This window comes from Microcaecilia unicolor, chromosome 1 (assembly GCF_901765095.1).
Source record: "Microcaecilia unicolor chromosome 1, aMicUni1.1, whole genome shotgun sequence".
Classification (NCBI taxonomy): Eukaryota; Metazoa; Chordata; class Amphibia; order Gymnophiona; family Siphonopidae; genus Microcaecilia; species Microcaecilia unicolor.
In genome coordinates, this window is record NC_044031.1 from 198,880,017 (window position 1) to 198,907,359 (window position 27,343).

General features: G+C 41.5%; 1 protein-coding gene across 1 annotated transcript in view; it reads right to left on the reverse strand.

The window, feature by feature from the left end:
* CUL1 (cullin 1) overlaps window positions 1-27,343 on the reverse strand; it is a 331,942-nt gene that overhangs the window by 64,060 nt on the left and 240,539 nt on the right. The window contains exon 14 of the mRNA XM_030203694.1: window positions 20,296-20,413. Within this exon, the coding sequence (XP_030059554.1) occupies window positions 20,296-20,413 (118 nt within the window). The remainder of the gene's footprint in view (window positions 1-20,295; window positions 20,414-27,343) is intronic.

A 27,343-nucleotide genomic window follows, 5' to 3' on the forward strand; every position in this document is an offset into this window, starting at 1 on the left:
TTGTACTTCTTCCATTTTCTTACTATGGCACCAACAGTTGTCTCCTTCTCGCCCAGCGTCTTACTGATGGTTTTGTAGCCCATTCCAGCCTTGTGCAGGTGTATGATCTTGTCCCTGACATCCTTAGACAGCTCCTTGCTCTTGGCCATTTTGTAGAGGTTAGAGTCTGACTGATTCACTGAGTCTGTGGACAGGTGTCTTTCATACAGGTGACCATTGCCGACAGCTGTCTGTCATGCAGGTAACGAGTTGATTTGGAGCATCTACCTGGTCTGTAGGGGCCAGATCTCTTACTGGTTGGTGGGGGATCAAATACTTATTTCCCTCTGCAGAATGCAAATAAATTCATATACTTTCCACAATGTGATTTTCCGGATTTAATTTGTGATGTGCTATCTCTCACTGTTACCAATAACCTACCCTTCAATTATGGGCTGCTCATGTCTTTGTCAGTGGGCAAACTTACAAAATCAGCAAGGGATCAAATACTTATTTCCCCCACTGTATAATGTTTCTTTAAAATGTTAGTTAAGAAATACACAAGTAGCTTTCTGTTAGTGCTCGATTCCCAACCTCCCATCTGCTCCAGGCTCGAGCTTTGATGTTTAGTCTTTAAACACAATTAGGAGGATAGAAGAGAAAATTTTCATCATACGGTTTATTGTGGATTCTCATTGGCAACTGATTTAACACTTAACAATAGATTAATTGTAGTCCTCCAAGTTTATCTTGAAGCAAATAGAATATTTTATTTAAAACTCTATACCGCTCATATCTGACAAGCAGAGCAAGGTGGTTTACAATTTAAAAATAAAGCATAAAGGGGAAGGGTGGGGGGAGCAACTGAAGGGGGGAAAGGTGGGTAAAAAATGCATAAGATGAATGTGATGTTTATTTAACAAACACCCCATAAATGTTTGGATGTTAATGAGAATGTTTGGGAGGGTAGGTAGGGGAAGGGGGGGGGGGGGGGGGGGAATGACCAAAACATTGATGATGGAATTTATTGATGTATGCAAGTTAATGTGCTGTATTATTTACAATGTCAAATGTTAGATATACTGGCAATGTTTAAAATGTTGAATCATCAATAAAAACAGTTGAAATAAAAAAATAAAAAAAAATAAAGCATAAAATCAGAAAAAAGAACTCCAGATTCAATCACTCAAACATGACAAAAAAAAAATACAGTTTCCAATATGCATTATAAGGTACTTAGGCCCCTTGGTAGATAATCGGGAGAGTCTTTTTTGCCAACGTGGAGAATAGCCATGTTGAATGCTATGTGGGACCCATCAGTCGGAGGTCAAGAGAGGCCATCTCTGTTAGAAGAGAATGAGTCTCCCTCCGAAAGGTAGATTGTTCGGCACGGCCAACTGTATGGTGGCAATGGTCTCTTGGAAGAAGTCAAAAATTAGGCTGTTGTTTAGACCGAGAGGTCTAGGTTGTGAGCATTGGGGCATAGTCTGTTGGGGTTGAGGTGGTGTAGGAGTGTAGATACTATATATCTAAACAATGCTTAGATATATAGTAGTTGGAACACTGATAACCTCCCTAAAATCTTCAAGTAGAAGCAGAAGTTTGAGGCCTTGAGTCTTCATCGTATCTGTATGTTTTTTTTCATTAGGTTGGACACCTCCTCAACTTTGTCACCAAACAAGTTTTTGCCACAACAAGGGACATCTGCTAGTCATTCCTGCACAGCAGATTCAAGGCCGAAGACTCTGAGCCAGGACAATTAGCACATTGTTACTGCTATGGCACAGATACATGAGGAGACATCAAAGATCTGCCTCGCAAGATATTTACAAGAGTCTAGAATTTTGCTGTGAAGTTTTTGGAATTCTTCTTTTTTGTTAAAGGGAAGGAATTCTGCAAAGGATAGAGTACTCTGAATTAGAGATTTTAAGTAAATAGTAAACTAGAGCTGATAATTCAAAATACAATTTGGTAGCATTGATGCTTGAAAAGATTTTCTGCTGAAAGTCTAATGTTCTTGCTTCTCTGCCTGGAGGAGAAGAAGCATAGGATCTGGCACTGCAAGTGTGCTTTAGCAGACTCTACCACTAAGGAACGATGTGGCAGTTGTGTTTTCTCAAAGCCTGCACATTTTTGTATTCTATACATTTTGTCAAGTTTCTTTGGGACAATCTGAACTGTCCAGAGAGGACTCCCTGTTTTTTGTTTTGTTTTTAGTAAAGTACTTTTCATAACAGAATGGAGGGGAACTGTAATACCCTCGGATTGGTGGAGCAAAATAATCTAGAACTTCAAAAAGTTCTGAATGAGGCTTTCCTCTGTTTCTAGTTTAAAGGTATAGCTTGAGCAATTTCACGGCCAAAGCCTAGAAGAGATATACTTTCTGGGAGACTTACATGGTGGAGAAGGCTCAGACGGAATGCAATAGGACTCCTCATCTGAGGGGTCCTGATCCATTTCCCAGAAGAGGTTCAAGTCTGACTCTTCAAAGTGCTGCTCGTAAGGAGTACAGGGAAGAGTGTGTTAACCACAACATCAGCTTTGCTTTGAGAGATATAAGCTTCTGAAGTTAGAGAAAGCTCTTCTGCTGATGACACATGCGTCAGTTGGATGCAAGCTGTCCTCAACGATTGACATCGAGCCCCTGTGCAGGATCTCTCCCGTGACTGTCTCCAATGTATCAACGGGCTGGGATGAGGCTGGCTCAAGCACCCTGTATGCCTGTACAGACTGACTGCAGTAGCCCTAAAAAACATCTCTGAGCATAGCCTGAATTTCCTCATGGAGGGTAGGCATCGGTACCAACTGATATGCAGCCTGAGAGATAGCCTGTGCAGGCGTAGGAGATCTGGAAGACTTTGAAGGTTCTCAATGTGATATGAGCTAGAGAGAAGGACAGTGATCACTGTGGCATGGATGCTTCCCATGCATCAAGGACATCGATGTAAGGGAGGTATGGGCCAAGTGTCTGGAAAGGAGAATGATGGCAATGCTTCTTAGGCATGTTTGTGCTGCAGGTCCCTCGATGTCTGCAGCCCCGATGACAAGGACGTAGAGTCCTGGTGTGACTGCAGCATCAAATCTGATGTAGCACCCTCTCGTTACTGCATGGGTGCACCCGGTGTCAATGCAGGTTTCACATCCTGTTCCAAGTCTCCTGTCATGCTCAATGCAGAACCAAAAGGTTTTTCACACTGGAGTTTGGGACTTTAAGGGTCCTCACATGTATACACTGGAAGTTACAGTGTATGACTCAGTGGTTTGGACTTAAGCACTGAACACACCAATTATGGGGTGAAAAAAACAGTCAACGCGAGGTCAAAAGGCTCTATGGCACGGGGAGCTCGAGTGTTTCCGTACCCAAAGAAAGCCAATGATTCTCGGGTAGGAAAAAGGGCTTGAGGCCCATTTGGCTAAAAAAATCAAACACTGAAAAAATATATTTAAAAAATCAAGTAAACTAAACAAATGAAAAGAAAGATAAAAATGAGGGAAATAGATCCTAAAAAAGGGAAGACAAAATTTCCAAGTAGAGTAAGGATTACAAACACAACCTCTCTGCTTTGCAGAAAAAGTAAGATTGCTGGTCCTGCACTCGCGCATTATGCAGGAAGGCATCTGCACATGCGTGATGGGAGCACTGCCTCAAAGATTTAAAGTGACAATACACTTAACAGTGTCCGCACCGGGCTCCGTGGATCAGATTGTGAGGTTTCTCAAATCATAAGTACATAAGTATTGCCATACCGGGAAAGACCAAAGGTCCATCAAGCCCAGCATCCTATTTCCAACAGTGGCCAATCCAGGTCAAAAATACCTGACTCGTGGCCCAAGCCACCCTGAGACTGGAATCTGGGGTGGCCCATTGAGTCGAAATGAACATGTGCATTGCCTCATGTACAGGGGAATGCTTTAGGTGGCTTCCAGCTGTATAATCCTATCTATACTGCCATGCTATATGGTACAAGGCCTGTAAGAAAGATTCAGCTAGATCTCAGGATTCAGCTGGCTCTGGATCCCAAGGCTTAGCAGGCTATCAGTATGATGGGCCAGCAGGCTCCCAAGTTTTCCTAACCTTGTGTTCCTGCAGTTGTACTATGCTTTCTTAGGATATGGGATATGCATGTTACATGTCAAGGTGACACACGGAAGGAGCTAGGGGCCCTGCAGTCCATATATGGCAGATATAATTGGATGTAACCTTGAGACTGAGGACCATGTGAGCTCAGGATGTTCCAACGGAAATATGTGCTCGGAGTGGAAGAGACACCAGGTGTTTTATGATATGTACTAGCTGGTTTCATGGTCATTTTGCTATGAGCACAGCCATACTGATAAGAACTAAGTTAGTGGTCAAAGGTGCGCATGTGCACACAAGAAGAGAGGATGTTATAATGTAGGAAATAGCCATATATGCATAGATATAGAAAAATAATAGAATAGTACAGGAATATCCATATAAGATCAAAAGTTAGTTTAGGAGAAGTCACATGATTTAGGAGAAACGAAACTTGTAAAAGTATATATATGTGATAACAAAGAGATGAGAGGTGTGCAATCTTGTTATTCAATCTGTGCGTCTGGCTAGTGGATGACAAACTGCTCCAGAGAGATTACTTATTATCTATTGGCTGTTGTGAAGTACCAATAAACATTTTTACTGGTTTGCGCTTACCTAAGCCTGGTTATGTCTCTTTTATTTTTCAGCCTCTAAGGCTGAAGTCTCCCTTCCTCCCTAGGGGCAGGGGACAGAAGGGGAATTACACAGTGCACTAGCCATCCCTGGAGTAGAGACTGAATGGTGTAGTGACTCTAAGCTATAAACATTCAGAGCCTCCAGAGCCTTAGCAATAAAGGATGTTACATCCTCCTTTGGGGGAGGGGAGGGGGAAAGTTAACAGCTGTAGGAACAGCCTCCTCTATCAGCAATAATCTTACCCTTCTCAACTCCCACAGAAAATAGAAGCTAGTGAAGCTGCTGCAAAACCTGATGCACATTGAGGGGAAGATGGAGGAGCCCACGAATCTGCCTCAGAGACAGGTTCAAAACATCTTCCTTCACTCACAGGATCCAACTGCAGAAGCTAAGAAGCTTGCAAGGACCCAGAAACCTTGAACTGCTGTGAGAGAGATAGGCAAAATACTACAAATGCTGAGGAGACCTTTGCAGAAAATAGGCTTCATGCACTGAAAAAAAAAAACACCTGCTGAGGAAAAAGGCACCAGAGGCCCAGGAGTTACAATACAATCAGAAACCTTACCAGTACATGTATATGGTACAGAAATATGTCCAGCTTGAAGATTCAGCATGGATCCCACGGGAGCCAATCATGCTGATTTGAAATGGCTGTGGGAGCCTGAAAAACTGTGTGGGAGAATGTCAGTTCAGGGGAAAAAGGGCGCAACTGCACAGCACAGGAAGACATTCACCTGCAAAAATGGGTGATGCGCTGAAATGCCCTCAGAATACCTTGCCATTTCCCCAAAGCTATTGCTTAGCATAGTGAGAGAAACACTGACAAGGCTCTGCAGCAATTGCAAGGAAAAAGTAAAACCGCAACTAAGCCCAAAGAGGGAGAAAATGTAAAGAAACACTCATCAAAACTCCAGGCACAAGTTCTAACTCACCACTCAGGCCCAGGGTATACTGGTAGCAGCAGAAGCAAGCCCATCCAACATCCAAGTAGCCACATAGGAAGGCAAAGCTGCTGTAATCCTTTTTCTTTCTTTCCCCGCCCCCTTTTTTTTTTTTTTTAACTCTGTGAGGAAGTTGCAAGGAGAAAGTGGCTGGGATAGGGCAAGGACCTGGAACCACCAGGTGTACACCCTAAGGCCGGCACCGCTTATCCTAAGCACCCCAAGCTCTACAGAACCAGGAAATCCAGAACAGGAGACACAACACAGATGAAACCAGGAGCTTCTGAAAGACTGTCCACCGCCTGCTGGAGATAGAGATATACTGACTAAGGAGCGTACCGAACTATAAGACAAAGTTCAGTGCTCTCTATCTCCACCTGCTGGTAGATGGTCACAACCCACAAACCTCTGGATTCATTTGCTGCTGGTGATAAGAAAGGCGATGATATAATGCTTTTGATTCTTTTGCAAGACTGAGTAGATTTTATGAATTCTCTACCTCGCCACCTCTCCCTCCACTAGTCCGTTCCCCTCTCTCTCCTTCCCCTCATTCATTTTCCTCCTTTCCTGAAGTTACTATAGAGGAAACTACACTTCTCCTTTCTTCCTCAAAATGTACCACCTGTTCCTCTGATCCCATTCCCACCCACCTTCTTAATGCCATCTCACATGCTCTTATTCCTTTTATCTGTCACATTCTCAACCTCTCACTTTCCACTGCAACTGTCCCTACTGCCTTTAAACATGCTGTGGTCACACCTCTCCTTAAGAAGCCTTCACTCGACCCTACTTGTCCCTCTAATTACCGATCCATCTCCCTCCTCCCTTTTCTCTCCAAATTACTAGAGCGTGCTGTTCACCGCCGCTGCCTTAATTTTCTCTCCTCACATGCTATTCTTGACCCACTACAATCTGGTTTTCGCCCTCTCCACTCAACCGAAAATGCACTTACTAAAGTCTCCAATGACCAATTACTGGCTAAATCCAGAGGTCAATACTCCATCCTCATTCTTCTTGATCTTTCCGCTGCTTTTGACACTGTCGATCACAGCATACTTCTCGATACCCTGTCCTCACTTGGATTCCAGGGCTCTGTCCTTTCCTGGTTCTCTTCCTACCTCTCCCTCCGCACCTTTAGTGTTCACTCTGGTGGATCCTATTCTACTTCTATCCCTCTGCCTGTCGGCGTGCCTCAGGGTTCTGTTCTTGGTCCCCTCCTCTTTTCTATCTACACTTCTTCCCTTGGTTCATTAATCTCATCCCATGGCTTTTCCTACCATCTCTATGCTGATGACTCCCAAATCTACCTTTCTACCCCTGATATCTCACCTTGCATCCAAACCAAAGTTTCAGCGTGCTTGTCTGACATTGCTGTCTGGATGTCTCAACGCCACCTGAAATTAAACATGACAAAAACCGAGCTTCTCATTTTTCCCCCCAAACCCACCTCCCCACTCCTCCCGTTTTCTATTTCTGTTGATGGCTTTCTCATTCTCAGTCTCCTCAGCTCGAAACCTTGGGGTCATCTTTGACTTCTCTCTCCTTCTCTGCTCATATCCAGCAGATCGCCAAGACCTGTCGTTTCTTTCTTTACAACATCCGTAAAATCCGCCCCTTTCTTTCCGAGCATTCTACCAAAACCCTCATCCACACCCTTGTCACCTCTCGTTTAGACTACTGCAATCTGCTTCTTGCTGGCCTCCCACTTAGTCAGCTCTCCCCTCTCCAGTCGGTTCAAAACTCTGCTGCCCATCTCGTCTTCTGCCAGGGTCGCTTTACTCATACTACCCCCTCTCCTCAAGTCGCTTCACTGGCTCCCTATCTGTTTTCGCATCCTGTTCAAACTTCTTCTACTAACCTATAAATGTACTCACTCTGCTGCTCCCCAGTATCTCTCCACACTCGTCCTTCCCTACACCCCTTCCCGTGCACTCCGCTCCATGGATAAATCCTTATCTGTTCCCTTCTCCACTACTGCCAACTCCACACTTCGTGCCTTCTGTCTCGCTGCACCCTACGCCTGGAATAAACTTCCTGAGCCCCTACATCTTGCCCCATCCTTGGCCACCTTTAAATCTAGACTGAAAGCCCACCTCTTTAACATTGCTTTTGACTCGTAACCACTTGTAACCACTCGCCTCCTTCCTGTACACATTAATTGATTTGCTTACTTTATTTTTTGTCTATTAGATTGTAAGCTCTTTGAGCAGGGACTGTCTTTCTTCTAAGTTTGTGCAGCACTGCGTACGCCTTGTAGCGCTATAGAAATGTTAAATAGTAGTAGTATTTGTTTTGCCAAAGTTTATTTGAGGATGACACAAAAGCCAAAAATTTAAATCCAACTAATTTGTTGTGCATTAGAGGGAAAGGTAAAATTTTCATGAAGCACATCCTTCAATTCAGTTAGTGAAATAATTGAAGACCTTTGATGCAACCCTTGAATCTTCAGTAGCTATGGAGATATAGAGAGAGGACCAAGTAAAGAAAACGTTTTATAAACTATGGCTGATAAGACAAATTCAGCATCATTTATCACTGGAGAACTTGGAACGGTGGTACAGGCAATAATTTTGCCTTTACTGGATTAATGCAACATCTGTTATCTGGGATAACCATAAATCTACACCATTTTTGGTACAGCTACATTGGCGACCGATACAAGCTTGAGCTATATTTAAGCCGTTGATTTTTATGTTTAAGACCATCTATTGTACAGCTCCTTTATATATGTTAACACCTTTGAATGTGTCAATTAGATCGAATACTGTGGTTCATCAAAACAAATTTGTCTTTCCTTTATCCAGGGTTTTAAAGTATATTTGAAAGGTTGATACAAGAATGGAATGACCTCCAATGTGAGATTAAACAACAACAGAATTATATGGCTTTTAGGAGGCTATCTAAAACATAATTCAATGATTTCCATTACCTAAAGTTCATTATTATAGATTGTAATAGAAATAGTAAAAGATGGTCCAAAGGAGTATAGCAATCAATGGAATTGGCTTAGTGTTTTTTAATATTTTGTGTTATATCACAAATGTCTTGTTATTTATATGTGCTGTATTCATATATAGTATTAACATTTTGGAATCATATATTTTAGTGTAATATTTGTAATCGGCTCAGAACCTTTTGGTCAGAGTGGACTAGAAATGTTGGAATTAAATTTCCTCCTATGATACTATTCTCTCCTCTGCACTGGACACTCTTGCCCCTCCCATTCCCCGTCCTACTAGGTGTACCAAACCCCAGCCTTGGCTGACCTCTAAAATCCGCTACTTTCGTTCCTGTGCCTGCTCTGCTGAACGTTCTTGGCTTAAATCCCGCACCCTTGCCGACTTCATTCATTTCAAATTCATGATTAACTCTTTCCAGTCTGCCCTTTCACTTGCCAAACAGGATTGCTTCACCCAATTGACAAATTCCATTGGCTCTAACCCTTGACTCCTCTTCGCCACACTGAACTCTCTTCTCAAGGTACCTCCGTCCCCAATTCCCCCATCTCTTTCTCCTCAGACCCTAGCTGAGCACTTCCACAATAAAATCCGTAAGATTAACCTTGAATTTTCATCCAAACCCTCCCCACCTCTCTCTCCCTTAGTCCTCACCCCCTACTCTCCTTCCTCTCCTTCTTTTTCCTCCTTCTTACAAGTTTCTACTGAGGAAACTGCCCTTCTTCTTTCCTCATCTAAATGTACTACCTGTTCCTCTGATTCCATCCCCACTTATCTACTTAACACTACCTCTCCTACTATCATCCCAGTCATATGTCACATCCTTAATCTTTCACTCTCTACTGCAACTGTTCCTATGGCCTTCAAACATGCTGTTGTCACTCCACTCCTTAAAAAACCCTCACTTGACCCTACCTGTTGAATATGTGCAGAGAAGGAGAGAGAGGAATCAAAGATGACTCCAAGGTTGCGAGCTGAGGAGACAGGGAGGATGTGAGAGCCATTAACAGAGATAGAGAAAGGGAGAAGAGGGGAGGTGTTCAGCGCTGCGTGCGTCTGGTAGCGCTATACAAATGCTAATAATAATAATAATTAAATTAAAATAATGATTAGACTGCAAAGTACATATGTATTTTTCACTAATTTAGGCAGTTACAAAAGCACCCCATCTATCCCACTGGTAATCAAATTGATGGAAAGCATGGTAACCAAACAACTTACGGATTTTATAAACAAATTCTCAATATTACATGAATCACAATCAGGATTCCGCCCCCTCCATAGCACTGAAACAGTACTAACTACTCTCCTAGCCAAATTCAAACAGGAAATAGCAACAGGTAAAAGCATACTTCGCCTCCAATTCAACATGTCTAGTGCATTCGACATGGTAAACCATAATATACTACTAGGACTCCTAGATTACTTTGGGATCGGAGGAAATATACTTAGTTGGATCAAGGGTTTCCTAACCACTAGAACATATCAAGTTAAATCAAATTCAAACATATCATCACCGTGGAAAGCAGACTGCGGAGTACCTCAAGGATCACCACTATCACCGATCCTTTTCAACCTAATGGTGACCCCACTAGCCAAGTCCTTATCCGACCAAGGCCTTAACCCTTTCATCTATGCGGACGATGTCACAATATACATTCCTTACAAACACAATCTGACAGAGATCACCAACAAAATTAAGCTCAGCTTGAACATCATGAACTCATGGGCAAATGCATTTCAACTAAAACTCAATACACAAAAAACACACTGTCTTATCCTCTCATCCCAATACAACGCGAACAACCCCGCAGATATAAACACCCCAGATTACACCCTCCCCATCTCAGACAGCCTGAAAATCCTCGGTGTTACAATCAACCACCACCTTAGAGAGCCATGTGAAATCTACAACAAAGAAAATGTTCCACTCAATGTGGAAACTCAAACAGGTGAAACCATTCTTCCCGAGGGAAACATTTTGCAACCTGATACAATCAATGGTTCTAAGCCATATAGACTACTGCAATGGAATTTATGCAGGATGCAGAGAACAACTCAAAGAAACTTCAGACCGCTCAAAACACAGTAGCCAGGCTTATATTTGGAAAAACGCGATTCAAAAGCACCAAATCTCTCCGAGAAAAATTGCACTGGCTCCCAAACAACGTATTGCTTTCAAAATCTGTACCCTGGTTCATAAAATTATCTACGGCAAGGCCCGGGGATACATGACAGACCTCATCGACCTACCAATCAGAAATACAACCGGATCAACATGAACATATCTAAATCTCCACTACCCAAGTTGCAAAGGACTCAAATACAAATCAACTCATGCATCCAGCTTTTCCTACATAAGCACACAACTATGGAACGCATTACCAAAAGCTGTGAAAACAACATATATCCACCTAAATTTCCGGCAATCACTAAAACCTTACCTGTTCAGAAAGGCATACCCTACCGACCCAACTTAAAATGCCTGAACCCTGCAACACTACGAAACCAAAGCACGTAATGGGCATAACGTAACTCTTCCTCTTTACGATTCCCTAATATGTCTGTTCCAAATGAACCTCATTCTACCACAACATCACTGTGTAACTGTTTATACCAGAATTGGCGAACGCCTTTACGGTATTATGTAAGCCACATTGAGCCTGCAAATAGGTGGGAAAATGTAGGATACAAATGTAGCAAATAAATAAATAAAATATAGAAGTCCAATATTACATTATCACCCTTTCTACTAAAAACAATTTCAGCATAAAGCAGCTAAATTATGAAGGCCTGTAGGTCATGGGCAGAATCAACCATCACCAAAAATATATCCTTAAAGGCAGGGCCCCCCGCTTCTATAAATCCACACCCATCAGAAGGGCTGAAAAATATACATCTTGTTATAAAATTCTTCATTCCCTTCCGAGCCACGGCAGAAGACTGAGGGGTCGAGTACCGTATCTCTCTCCATGAACAGGTCTGCAGCAAACAGCAAGAAGTAGAACACAGAGCAGACCAGGAGTCCAAGGAATTCTTTATTAAAAGAGAACCAACAAAGCCACATTTCACCAGGATAGCTGAATCGGGGGTTTGACATAACACTAACCAGGGGTGAAAGCTGTGCTTAACCCAGCTGACAAATGTATATCCAAGACTACAATCAGCAGCTCTTGTAAAAGATAAAAAATCACTTAAAGCAATATCCAATGGAGCAGTGGCCTAGTACTATGTATATTGGGGGTATGGGTAGAAAGAAGGGTACTATGTATATTGTGACCACTGAGCTTGAGAATACTAAGAAAGGGTCCTGATAGGAAAAGACCTGCAGTTCTGAAATCCTCCTGGACTCAGTAGTAGTAATACTGAACCTAGTTCTGTTGGCAGATGTCCATATGTGCCCACTGCAGAGGTTGTCTTGGTGTACTTCGCTGTCGCCATGAGACCCACAGTGGGCAGTCACAGCTGTTCACAATAAGTAAGAATGCACGTTGTATGTCTCCTCTATGTGTGCTGGTATGATTGCACACAAATTGCCTTCTCATCCAAGCCATGAGACAGCTGACTTTCCAGACCACCTGTTGAGCACCCACCTGGTAACTCACATAGGCAACCACCATGACGTTGTTGGGACAGGATTCTCATCCCAGACCAAAGTATCCAAAAGACTCCAACAGTCTGTGAACATCCCACATTTCCAGATGGTCTCCACTATGCTCCAGAAACCCTGTGCCAGGTGACCCCAACAGTGAGCCCCCTTGCCTGACAAGCTTGCATCCATAGTAACCAGAATCCAGTCCTACACCTCCAAGGTCCATGTGCCTAATCACCAGCCCAGACTGGCTCATAGTTCTGGCTGTAGTGTCACCTCAGTTGAAGGAGCTGTCCATATGGGCTCACAGAACTGGGTCTAATATTGCTACTACTGAGCCTATTACATGAAGATAGTCCCAAGCCTTGGTATCAAATAAGAGTCCATATCTGCATTATAAACACCTTCCCTGTCATTGTACTGGCGTGCCCCCAAGAACTCCAGACACTGAGTGGGTGACAGTTTGCTCTTGCTGAAATTGATTACCCATCATAGGTGCTGCATCATGTCAATCACTTGGGAAGTAATGGACTGACTCTCCGCAGATGACTTTGCTCACAACAGCCAATCATCTTCGATAAAGGTGCACCAGGACCCTTTCCTTCCACATTGCATCTGCCACCACCACCACCATAACCTTAGAAAAAGTATGGGGCACTGTGGTTAAGTCGAAGGACAGAGCTATGAACTGGAAGAAACAACATTGCAAAGCAGAGATACCTCTAGTACTCCTGTTGACAGGGGATGTGAAGATAATGCCTTCCATGAGATCCAGAAATGAGGAAATCATCTCCTGACCACCATCATGACCTACAGTTTACAGTTTATTAAAACTTTTTATACCACCTTTACTGAACAAACAAGAATTGACTTGTTTGACCAACATCAGATCCAAAATGGGGCGGAACCTGCCTTTTACTTTAGGACCATGATATATACAGAGTACCATTCCATTCTCTCTTCTCCTGGTAGTAATGGGGTGATGGTGCTCAGCCGCAAGAGCCTGAACAAAGCGACAACACTGTTTCTTTTTTCATCTTGGAATGAGCAGGAGACTGAAAAATCACTATTGGTAGAGTGAAACAACTCCAAGGCATAACCATTCTTGATAAGAGCCAACACTTTAGCATCTGATAAAATGTGGGTCCATTTCTCAAAGAGCTGAGGACAGCCTCTTTTCCAATTCGGCTGTCTAAAGACTGGATCTATATGCCCTCGTGAACCTCAAGAGGGGGGAAAAAAACTTCACCCAGTGTTTCCCTCCTTGCTTCACCCCAAAAGGCTTGAGATCTTCCAAATAGCCTAGACCTCTGATCCCCTGGATGTCTGCCTGTGCAGTAACAATGAAATTCTGCAGTCCATTGGGTAGACTCCAATTTTTGTCCTCCAGCAGCCTCAGTGCCATGGATTCCCCAAAGACCTTGACCAGCATTTCCAGTTTCTTGCCAAAGAAAAACCGACCTTTTAATGGCAGCTTGCTGAAGGTCAAGTCAAAAGACCTATGCTTGAGTCACAGGAAGTGCCAGACAGTCACCAGGCTGGCTATGCCCTTGGCCAAAGCTGTAATGCCATATAAGGCATCCTCGTCAATAGAGTAGTGAGACCGGTAGGACTCTTCCAAAAACAACAGGAAGACAAAAAAAAAAAAAATCAGATGAGAATACTTTATTTGGGTAAAACCTGACACGGCACTGTGTTTCAGCAAAGTGCCTGCTTCAGGGGTCAATAATAAATAATACAATCATGTAAATAAAAAATAAAGAATAAAGAATACATATCTGTGTGCATACATGAAGATAAAATACATATATAAAAAAGGTATAAAAAGAATTATTCATTTCCCTAATGTAACATTTATATATACATGTGTACATAAGTTAAGAAATATGTATACATATGAGGAACATATCTTTAAAAAATGAATTTGAATTAATAATCAAAAATCAATTTCAGGCCAATATCCACTAGTTGCCTTGATTGCTGGGTGGAGTGGGAAGGTTCTCACTGACTTCTCCTGTAGGAAAGAGTCCTTAAAGGAAATGGCAGCAGACCCTTATCTGACACCACTCACACCCACCTATATAGTAACATAACATAGTAGATGACAGTAGATAAAGGCCTGCACAGTGCATCCAGTCTGCCCAATAAGATAACTTATAACATAAGATATGATGCAATACTACATTATGCATGCTTGATCTTAAATTTGCCCTTACCATTTTTAGGGCACAGACCATAAAAATCTGCTTGGCACTAGCCTTGTTCTCCAATTGCTGAAGTTGTCATTGAACCCCCTTGCCAGCCGATCCAAATCCATCAAGCCATGATCAGGGCACAGACTGAAGAAGTCTGCCCAGAACCAGCTTTGCTTCCCAATTACTGGAGTTCTACCACCCTCTCTGTGAAAAAGTACTTCCTGATATTATTCCTCAGTTGGACACCAATCATGTCCTCTAGTTCTACCACCTTCCCGTCTCTGGAAAATGTTTGTTTGTGTATTAATACCTTTCAAATATTTGAATGTCTGTATCATATCTCCCCTGTCTCTCCTTTCCTCAGGTTATACATGTTCAGATCCTCACATCTCTCCATTTTCTCTTTTCAAGCCAATCCATATCGCTTCTTCCTTTCCCCTTGCATGCACTTCAGTTGCCTTGATATAGATCTACTCTTCCACCTTTTCGACCATCTCTATCCTTCCTAAATAGATTATAGCCAGTTACGTTTGCGTCCCATTCATGAGTCATTGAACCATGTCTCCGTGATAGCAACAATATCTAAATCTGCCTCTAACATCAAGGCTTGTAGATCAAGAACTTTGCTGCTTAGACTCAGTGTTTGTGGTCATTGCTTTCCAGCTATATTTCAGTGGCAGTCTCATTTTCTGTATGTTTTTTTTATTATTGATTGGGATTTATTAACCACCTTTATGAAGAAATTCACCCATAGGCGGTCGGTGGCCCAACTGTTTGGGGAGGCTAAAGGGGGCGGGGTTAGGGGTGGGGCCAGGGGCAGAGCTTACCTCCATAATTGTCTGACAACACACAGAAAAAAATAAGTAAAAACAAAATAGTCACAGTTAATACCTTTTATTAAATTTAGCTATTAGATATGTATCATATGTCAAAGAATAAAGTGGTTGCTCAAAGCATATACTAACCACAAATCGCTCAACTGCAAAACACTATGCACAACTTGTAGCATGATATAAGTTTAATTGTGAGAGTTATTAATTTTGCTGGATCAGATCTAAATCATATAAAATATACAGCTTCAAAGACTCTACTCCCCCCCTTTTCCTCTGGAAAACTACTAGCTGGGTGGTTACCTAAGCCCATCAACACCTATCCAAAGAATCAATCACAGAGACTACAGTAACAAAAGACAGTGAAACTCCACCTATTACTCAGACTCAGAAGCCCATCTATCAGACAAAAGAAGCTCAATCACCCTCAGACAATGGACCAGCAGATGTTCCTTTCAAAAGACAGCTATCTCAGAGACTGCAGTAACAAAAGACTACACCTCCACCTATTTTCAGACAAAGACTAAGAGGCAGATGCACTAAACGTTTTTCATCGTTAAATGAGCCCTCGGGGAAGAATTTCCGATCCTTTCCATGCACTTAAGCCTATTTTCCGACGACAGTAGCAGCTAACGAAAACGGAATGGAGATGAGCAATTAGTGTGAAAACCCCATTGAAACGACATGCACTAACCTTTTCCGATTGCCTTTACGCAGGAAAAAGGCAGGAAAACTAACGAGAGGTCTGGACCTCTCGTTAGGACAGCTCCGTGGCAGGAAAAAGTGTTAAGTGAAAAAATAAACAAACTTTGAGCCAATCCCAGCGCATTAGCAGAGCTAAAAGCGCTGTGATTGGTCCAAAGGACCTCAGAAAACACATAAAAAAATAAAACTAAAAAAAGGATCGGGAGGGGGCAAGGGCGCTCATCAGGAGCGTCCTGTACGGACGGCCTTGCCCCCCCCCCCCTGCTCCCCACTTTCCGCCGCTCCCCCCACCCCGAAAAAGCAAAATTGTAGCAGCCCCTGCCCCCCTCCCTTCCTCACTACTCTCAGCTCCGCCTCCCGACATCCTCCGTCTGTGCCCCGCCCCCTTTGGGGGTCGTCGCCGCCATTCCCCTTCTCCATCGGGCCCGTGCAGCGCCTCTCTCCTCTGTCCGAAGGCGCTGCACGGGCAAGAAGAACGCTGAATCAGCTGATGCCTGCCTTCGCGATAGAGCGTCTTTCTCCTCCTGGGCCCGCCCCTGTCTGACGTCAGTAACTGACGTCAGACAGGGGCGGGCGCAGCAGGAGAAAGACGCTCTATCGCGAAGGCAGGCATCAGCTGATTCAGCGTTCTTCTTGCCCGTGCAGCGCCTTCGGACAGAGGAAAGAGGCGCTGCACGGGCCCGGTAAGAGGGAGGGGGGCCCGATGGAGAAGGGGAATGGCGGCGACGACCCCCAAAGGGGGCGGGGCACAGACGGAGGATGTCGGGAGGCGGAGCTGAGAGTAGTGAGGAAGGGAGGGGGGCAGGGGCTGCTACAATTTTGCTTTTTCGGGGTGGGGGGAGCGGCGGAAAGTGGGGAGCAGGGGGGGGGGGGCAAGGCCGTCCGTACAGGACGCTCCTGATGAGCGCCCTTGCCCCCTCCCGATCCTTTTTTTAGTTTTATTTTTTTATGTGTCAATTCAATTTGCCATGTGCTTGTGATTTGACTGTTTGTGGCATGCGCAGAGCAGCTAACATAACGCTTGGCTGCTCTGCGCATGATTTGGGGGCCGATTAACGATGTGTATTGTGATTCTTTGATACATTCTACGTTTCAATACCGATTCCAGCATGTGTGACTTTTTTTTTTGGTGCATTTTTCGTTATTTTAAAATCGTTAGGGACTTTAACGATTTAGATTTTTTTACGTTTGGTTGCTGCATCTGCCTCTAAGCCATCTAAACTCAATCACTCTCAGACAATGGACTAGCAGATGTCCAGGCAGGAAGTCTTGTGATGTCATTGAGCATGTGACCTGTTGCCATGCACCATCTCAAAGCCAGATGCCCAGAATTCAGCTACCCAGAAGCTTTCTAATTGGACCAAGGGCAACCACCTGACGCGAGTCTAAAAATAGCCTGGTAGATAAATGCCCAAGTCCAGACACTTTAAAAGCAGGGGCTCTTTCTTTAGAAGGAGAGTTCTTCCTGGCTGTTCCTGATGCTCCTATCCTAGTTGCTGCTGCCCCGAAGTGATTAAATCTAAAAGCAAGTTAGAATCTCCTGGAATCCTGACTTCTCAAGCTGGACATCACATCCACCTGAAAGAAACTGCTTCAAGCTCATCAGACAGCAAATCTACAAAGAAACTTCCTGTCCCAGCAAGGATCTCCTGCATCACTCTCCATAGCAGCCTCCATCAATGTGATTTATCCAGCTTCATTTACAATCAAACCTGTTGTTTTGTAGCACACTTCCATTGGTAAAAGATCCTCTCTAAAACTGCCTCTCTATTGTAAACTTGTTGCCTTGCCTGTATTAGAAATAAACATTTTCTTTTTAAAGTTAACTATCTGGCCTTTATATTGGGAAAAGCACATGTCCTCACATGTGCAAGCTCCAAATGCTTTAAGCACATGTTCCTAAACGTACAATGCAGGTTAATGTAATTAATTCAAGTTTAGTGTATTTACTTCCCCTTTTCCTTACCTTTTAGGTAATTGGGGAATAATAAAACAGAATAGAATCAAAATATAAATACAGCACATGTTGCAACCACATGCTCTGAGCGATCCCCTCCATTCTTAAACATCATTTTGGAACGGTAACATTTCCTGTAACAAACTTTGTGCAAAAACACACTCAGAACCTTACTGTACCATAAATATTACACTGGGCAGACCCTAATACACCAATAAGGAGAAAAACAAAACAGAAAAATTTAAGCAGCTCACAAGAAGAAACAATGGAGCCCCAAACGACCACTTGCCTACTTGAAGAATCCAGACAGACCTGTTCCTTTAACATCAAATAGATAAGTTCAATGTTAGCTGCAGGGATTCATCTTCTCTGAGCTTCAACTCAGCTCAAAAACATCATACATAAATATTCTCATTTAATGTAGATAAACTACTAAACCCTAACTCTGCAAGGTTGAGGGAAAAGGACGCCATCACTTTTCATCCCCTTTCTCCTAGACAACTGGATGTACAGCGCAACCAGAAATCAGAACTTGAAGTCATGTTAAAAGAATTCAAAACCAACTCCTTGGATTTTCTGGATTTAATCTACACCTCCAATTTTGCTAAATATTGCTAAAATAGTTGGAAGCAAACGCGACGCTCTCACAGCATGCTGTGCAGGGCATCGGAAACTTTGACTGCAAGCTTAAGGGCCTCTTTAATCTAACTTCCCTCCCCCCCTTTAGTTTCAGGACAGGAAAGAAGGCTGGTTTCTGCTGGGGTGATTTATGGCACTGCTCACCAATCGGTAGCCCCCCCCCCCCCCGCACGTTTTAACCTTTACTTTTTCCGTGGCAGCGACGTCAATCAATGAAGAAAAAGGCACTTACAGGTTCGCTTCCAGCTTCTCTCTTCACACAGGGTCCCGCCCTCGCGGAAACAGGAAATGCATCATCGCTGAAGGCGGGACCCTGTGTGAAGAGAGAAGCTGGAAGCGAACCTGTAAGTGCCTTTTTCTTCATTGATTGACGTCGCTGCCACGGAAAAAGTAAAGGTTAAAACGTGCGGGGGGGGGGGGGGGGGGCTGCCGATCGGCGAGCCGAAAGCAGGAACCAAAGAAGGAAGGAGGGAGAGCCAGTGCCAGTCCAGAGCTGCCTGGCAAAAGCGCTGCGCTAGTGAGAGCAGCACTGCAGCAGCCAAGGGAAGACAGAAGTCCACGATTGGGCTGGGGAGGCTTAGCCTCCCCAAGCCTCCTATACGGGGTGCCTATGAATTCACCCAAGGCGGTGTATAGCAGGTAACATAAAAGTTACAATTTTGTTAACAGCATAACAATAGTAAAATGACCAAGTATAAACAAATACAATAAATGAGTGTTTAGTATAGAGCTGTTGGGTTTTGCAGATCAGCCAGCTTATAACTTGTTCCCTTATTTATTATCTAGTAGGGCAATTAGCTAGCTTGCGTCTTCTTGGTCTTCTCACAGACAGGCTTGCTTAGCCCTAAGTAATGGGGCCATAAACCTTAACAAGTGTCTCTTTGTTTGCTTCAAACAGGCTCTAAACATAACACAGAGACATTTTCAGCGAAGGACAAGTATGAGTGATAAGTATTCGAGGGAAAGAGGTTACAGAGGGCAAAGGATGAATAATTGAGAAAAATATCAAAGAAGCAGAATTATGTGAAGGTGACCTTGGAGGTCAGAGTTGAAGAATACCAGATAAGTAAGAGAGAAAATATAAGGCATTAAATGATTGGACAAAATTAGGCTTCAGTAATCTGACAAGCACATCTTGTGGCAGTCAGATTTTGTTAAGCTTCCAAAGGAAACAGAGAGAGAGAGTGATTTTATTTTCCTTATACTGAAATTTGGACTGATTCAATTTTCTGTAATACTGGGATAAAATAATTTTTATTGTAACCATTCATTTACTCTAATAAATTTTAACATTATTATAAAAGAGAAAAACTGAACTCTAAACTGTTTTTCCTTTGCCGGAAGGGCTTTTTTTTTCAGTCTCTTCTGAAGTTGTTCAGCTTCTCCCCCCTCCCCTTTTTGAAGCAAGAGGGAGTGCCTTTTACAAAAAGTAAACTTGAAAACATCAAACTGGAACCTAATAGGACTAATATGAAACAGGATAAAAAATACACACATTTAACAGCACTGAAATTCCAATTTCAGAGATATAATACAATGTCAGCATAATACCAATGAAATATTTAATAAGCACACATTAGAACATTCAAATAACACAGCTATGATACTAATGCTTTTCTACAATACAGCTTACCATATAGCTGAGGGGCTGAGTGCAAATATATAGATTGTGGGCAGTGCTTCAGCAAATGCTGACAAATTTAGTTTTATGTCAAATCAACATCAATAGAAAAATAAAATTTATATATCTAAACCAGTTGCTGTAATTCTGTCAATTTACCATGAGATAACATGTAATACTCACAGTCTAATGGCTCTGAGTTGGTCAGGTGTTTTTTAAACTGTTCATTCAAATCTTTGCTTACACCAATATCTTGAAACATTCTCTGAAGTTTAGAAGTGTATTCAAACCCACATGCTTGCTGTAAAAAGTACAAAAACCTGTTTGTAAATTGATGTCTGCATTCTTGTTTACACTACAGCACATGGATGAATTAAACCTAATTATGCAGGTATACATTTAACTGCATTAATAAAAATCAAATATTCTGAAGCATTAAGAGGGTAATTTTGAAACACGTTTCTATAGTAATGCATACTTTTAGATTTTAAAAAGTACACATATAAACGATGGCAAAACTACCCACATCAAACAATAGATTTTATTTGTGTGCAGGTTTTGCCATGGTAATGGATTAGTTAGATCTTACCTGCTAATTATCTTTCCTCGAGTCTCCCCAAACCAGTCCAGACACTCGGGTTATGTTCTCCTGCCAGCAGGTGAAGACTGAGAACTAGTAAGTTATATCATCCTTTAAGAATCCTGTGCAGTCCCTTGACCAATCAGTATTTATCAAAACAAAGAGGTAAAAAAAAAACTTCCCCCAAAACTAAGTAAAACTGTCAGACAATTCAAAGCTAAATTTATATAAAACACTTCTGCTAGCTCTACAGAAAGAGAAAAAGATAAAACCACTCCAGCAAACTTACCCTATGTCACTTACAACAAAACTCTGCAAGACAGAAAAGGGTGTGCTCTATGTTCTGGAGGGACTCAGGTGAAGAAAATTAGCAGGTAAGATCTAATTTATCCTTCATCATCATCCCAGATGCTTAGGATGTACTAAAGAAGTGATCAATTAGGGAGGGACATTACAAACTCTACGGCCAGAACTCTGGCTCCCAAGGCTGCGATATCCTGAGTTTGTACATCTAATCTAAAAGGAGGGGCAAAAGAATGCGATGAAGTCCATATTGCTGCTTTACAAATGTCATGTGGTGGAATCTGGGTACATTCAGTCCACGATGTAAACTAGTCTTTAGCAGAATGGGCTTTAAGAATCTCTGCCACTGGATGACCTCGGACAATATATGCACACACTGGTGCGTTTCAAAAAATTTGGTGTAGACACAAGCCTATTTCCTTTACAATCATAAGTGCCTGTAAGCTGGGAAGACCAGCAATCTTTAGTGTCAAGTTCTTGAAATCCCTGTAACTAGTCCCTATTTCTGCTTCCCCACTACCTCCAATAACAACTCCTGTCTCCATCCACAACTGAAGATGTTGCAGGTCTGCTGTTTGCAGTAAAATTTCTGAGCAGCATATCTGCATGTTTTTGTGCTTTTTCTGACAGTGGACGGAATTTGTATTGCTATTACTGAGGTGACAGTACCATTTGAATATATATTTGTTTTGTTGTATGGCAAGTGAGAAATCTGGGACTGCTGTGTTGCACATAGTTTTATAAGATGAGATAGGCTAATTCATACTAAACTTACAGTTAAACAATGAAATATGTAGGCATGCTTTGCTCAGCTGTGAATTTTAGTATTTGGTGCGTGACATCCATGAACATTGTCTGTCAGGTGTATCACAATAGAAGAAAGGTAGAGAACCACTAGCAAGCCTCTTTCTTCAGAGCTCCTCCAAAAATATAAACAATCAATTTGACTTTCTAAACTCTTTTTGATGTAAGCATGCAACACCCAACCATCATCTAACCTAAAACAACAAAGTTTTCTCCTTTCCAAGATGGAAGTATGTATATAAAATGAAAAAGCAGAAGAGAAACAGACTGACTAATGTGAAAATGTTGAAAACCACTTTAGGGATAAACAACAGAAATTGCCTAACCACCATTTTCTTTCTCCTAAAAACTAAGAAAGGTCATAGGACAAGGTCTAGAGCTCTGAAATCCTTCTTGCCGTACAGATGACCATTTGCATGTAATATCCTTCAAACAGGCAAATATAAGTGGCTTAAAAGGTGCTTGTACTGATGCTGAAGAAACTAAATTCAAATTCTTACCTAAAATTATACACCCAGATCAAACTGGTTTTATGAGTGGGAGATCTTCTTCAGATAACACAAGAATTTTTTCTAATATATTAATACATGGTCAAGAAACCTCAGATCCTCTGGTTGCAATAGGACGAGATGCTGACAAAGCATTTGATCGTGTAGAATGGCCATATCTGTTCAAAGTACTGCAATGGTATGGTTTATCTGAACTCAATTAATATAATTAAGGTTCTGAATACGTCAACTACATATATTCAAATAAATGATGTAATATCTAAACCTTTTACACCAACAAGAGGCACTAGACAGGGTTGTCCCCTATCTCCATTATTATTTAATCTAGCTCTTGAACCATTATTAACAGCTATTCGTCAACATCTCCTTATTCATGGTGTTAAAATTGGTCAAAAAACATTAAAATTAGCTGCATATGCGGACGACGTTCTACTATTCACCTCTCCTTCCTCAATACCTCACATTTTGTGTTTAATCTCTAAATACGCTGAAATATCTGGTTATAAATTAAACACCACAAAAACTGAACTTCTGCCCATAAGTTGTGTTCATCTGAAACATGTTATTCAACAATATAAGTTTCAATGGAATGAAAATGAAATTAAGTACCTGGGAGTTCTTTTTGGTCCTACTATTGAAGATACTCTTAAATATAACTCTGATAATATAATTAAAATTACTGAAATATTAACTCAAAAGTGGTCCCCTTTAAGGCTTAACTAGTGGGGTAGACTAGAAACTATAAAAATGATGACAGTGCCAAAAATTAACTACATTCTTAGTATGCTCCCTGTATTACTAAACCCTTCAATATATAAGAAAGTTGAAGCTAAATTAATACAATTTTTATGGAATAATAAAACACCTAGAATATCTGTTAAAAAATTGAAAGCCTGTTCACTAAAAGGTGGTGTTAACTTCCCTAGTTTCTTTGAATATCACATATCCTTTCTCCTAAAACAAAACTCAGCATTTATGTATGATAAGGAACAACACAACACCTCATCATGGTTTTACATTGAACTGATAAAGCAACCAGATACACCTACACATTTCTTTCCTTGGTCTCAATTGATTAAGGTTTCTTCCAATGTTTTGTTCAAAACTCTTAAAACTGTTTTCAAAAAACTTGATTCAGTTGTTAAACATCCCTTAATACATTCCATGTACATTCCAATTTGGAATAATCCAAAATTTAAAATTAACAATTCTTGTATTAATTGGACTACTTGGAAAAAGGCTGGCATTTGGTCCCTCAATGATGTCATAAAAGATCATTCTTGGTTTCCCTTTTCCCAATTATGTACAAAATATGGTCTCACAAGTTCTCAATATTATAAATGGATTCAACTCAAACATTGTGTAACTTTAACACCTTAGATATAAGTAAATTAACTACCGAGTATCCCACCTGCTGGCAACTTTGTAAGTCTTTTATGTCTTCCAAAAAAGTCGCATCTAAATGGTACAAAATAATTAAATTAGCTAAATTCAGTCCACTAACTAATACCATGCAATCATGGGAACACGATCTAAATGCCCAACTAAATGAAAAAGAGTAGGAAAAATTTTGGATCAAAACTACTCATACCACCAAATCAGTGTCCATATCCCAATCCATGTTTTACTTAGCACATAGGGCTCTATGGACTCCAGCTAAACTCGCGAAGTTGAACACAACAAAAACAAAAAACAATATGAAATGTTGGACATGTGAAAAGGATGTTGGAAATCTTAAACATATTATTTACTCTTGTCCATTCATTCAAGAATATTGGAACTCTGTATGGGACACAGTATCATTACTTTGAATATCCAAGACGCTTTATCATATAATTCATATTTGGATCTCTAATGATACAATCACCACTAGACAAATTTCAAGCACAACTATTGGACATACTCTTACATCAAGCCTTAAGAACCCTTTTCTTTTGCTGGAAAGACTTTTCCAAAGTAACTTTTTTTTTTTTAATTAATATATTTCAACATTTCACTACACAATGTGAATATGCAATCGGCATTACACACAGGAAATCCATAATAAAATAAAGAAGAAAAAATCTTTAAGGCCTATTCGTCCACAATTAAAGAGAAATTAGATTCCAAGAATACAGAAACCTAAATAACATAAAACATTTAAAGAAAATAATGTAACGGTTGCTACCTCGGGTTACCGACCCTAGCCTGCTAATTAGGGAGGGCATATAACATTCATATCTACTCTAGCATCAAGAAATTCTTTTAACTGTTTTGGGTCTACAAACTGAAAATGATTACCCTCAAGCAGTAAATTACATGTACAAGGAAATCATAATACAAAGTTTATTCCCAATGCCAACGCTCTAGGACGCTGCTCCAAAAAAGCCCTGTGCCTAACTTGTGTAGGCTTTGAGAGATCTGGAAAAATTCGGACCTTTGAGCCCAAAAACAAGTTTTCTAAATGTCTTAGGGAAAGTCTTAAAACAGCATTGCGATCAGGCTCCAGCACAAAAGTGACTAGCATAGTTGACCTCTGAGTAATAATTTCCAGTGAACTCTCCAGGAATGAAGTCAGATTCATTCCATCCCCCACTACTGGGGGGTTTCCATCAATCCCCTTCGGGTTCCAGATGTAATAGGCTCGTGTTATGGGGGGGTAGCAAATCCTTATCCATTCCGAGAATATCTACCATATTTTTTTTTACCATTTTCACAGGTGGAATTAAAGGAGATTTGGGAAAGTTAAGAAACCTAAGGTTAAGTCTCCTACCCTGATTCTCCAGATACTCCATTCGTTTATGCAGGAAATTATTATCCTTAACCAATACAGTTTCTAAAGTTCCCACTTCTTGCAATTTAGTGTTCACATTTTCCAGTTTCAAGGATTGCTGTGCAGTCACTTGCGCTTGGAGTAGCGCAGCTTCAGAAAGAATTTTTATATCATCAGTATTTTCTTTTAATGCTGTTTGCATAGAGGTTTGAATGCTATAAACCATGTCCCATAGTGACTCTAATGTCACAATTGCTGGTCTAAGCACACCAGTAGCAACATGGGGGGACTGAGGTTGAGCCTCAACACGAGACAATCTAGAAACAATATCTTGAGGTAATACCTGTAGAGCTGCAGTCCTTCCCTCGGGCTGCTAGCAACTCCCTCCCAGGCTGAGGCGGAGCAATACGCTCCATGGGGCTCAGGGAAGCCCCGTTAGCGCTCTCAATCGATACCGACGCATCGAGAGTTGCAGTAGGGGTTGAAGTTCCCCGGGGACCCGGTTGTTGCTTCGGAAATTGCAGAGTCGTCTGCCTCCACGCTGAAGACGTTTCAGGAACCGAGGGATGTTCCTTACAGAAAAAACGAGGCTATAGCGGCAGCGAAGAAGCTGATCAGCAGAGCAACCTCAGGAACCAATACAGGTGCGTCCGTTCACAGCGCCATCTTGGAAGCCGACTTTTCCAAAGTAACTTATTTAACATGGTGGAATTCTGTGTGTATATTAGCTAAATATGAATATGGTACAGTTGAAAAATATAACTCACTTGTTAAGTACAAAAAAATATGGACTCCTTTACTAGATCAACTACACAATAACCTCTCTCAGAGTTGAACTTCTGTATTACTTCTGTGACTACTATGATTTGTAATAGTAATAATCCTTGTCTAGCCTTAACTTGAACATGTATACTGATGCTTTGTCATTGTTAACCTGTTATGTTGGCCAATTGTACTAATTTTGGCCATTTTGTTATCTTCTATAAAACACAATAAAAATATTGGAACTAAAAAAAAAAAATTCAAATGCCAAGGAAGAACGATGACATAACAGGAAGGGCTCAACAACTATAAGCCCCTTAAAAATTAGAGACAGCTTGATGAGAAGCCAAGAGCTTACCTTTCTCATGACCTTGGAAACAAGACATGCTATCTGGATTTTAAATAAGTGAGCACCAAAACATCTGTCATACCATCTTGCAAAAACTCCAAAATTTCAGAAATTGAAGTGCACAAAGGTAAAACATGCTTCTCATAACAAGCCTCAAAAATTCTCCAAACTCTCACATATGCTGAGGTGGTAGAGGATTTCCTAGAATGTAACTAAGTAGTCATAAGCCTACTACAGTATCCCTTCCTCCTTAGCCTTGCCCTCACAAGAGTCAAGCCTTAAGACAAAACCAAAATGCATTCTGCATGTAGACCAAACCACTGACAACCCATTAGAAATAAGGATCTTGCACTAAGAACTTATTCAGATCTCCATTTCATGGCCCCTCCATTTATTTATTTATTTATTTAGTTGCATTTGTATCCCACATTTTCCCACCTATTTGCGGGCTCAGTGTGGCTTACAATACATTGTAAATGATGGAAATACAGTTTCTTATATTACAATACATTACAATTATGGGTTACATTGTGAACAGATAAAAGGAAGACAAGGTCAGATCAGTCGCCTTTGGGGCGTGGAAACTAAAGGATATGGTGTAAGGGATTTAGTACGCTGATCAAATAATAGCAAGTGAGCGATGGGGTAGACAGTTTTTATCTGTGGGTAGATATTGAATGGGAGAGTACGGGGACGTGGATTGCGTGGGGTAATGTCTTGAGGCATTGTTGTGGTGTATATGGGATTTATATGTTTTGCTCCTTGCGGTATGTTTTGTCAAAGAGATAGGTCTTCAGTTGTTTGCGGAAGTCTGTCAAATCGTGGACCGCTCTTAGGCTGCGTGGTAGTGCGTTCCAGAGTTGCGTGCTCTTGTGGGAGAAGGTTGAGGCATGTAGTCCTTTATACTTTATGCCTTTGCACTTAGGGAAGTGGAGATTGAGGAAAGTTCTGGATGATTTTTTGGCGTTTCTGGGTGGCAGGTCTACCAAGTCGGACATGTATGCAGGGGCTTCACCGTGGATGATTTTATGTACTAATGTGCATATTTTAAAGGTGACACGTTCCTTAAGTGGGAGCCAGTGTAGTTTCTTGCGTAATGGTGCTGCACTTTCGTATTTTGGTTTTCCGAAGATGAGTCTGGCCGCTGTATTCTGAGCTGTCTGAAGTTTTCT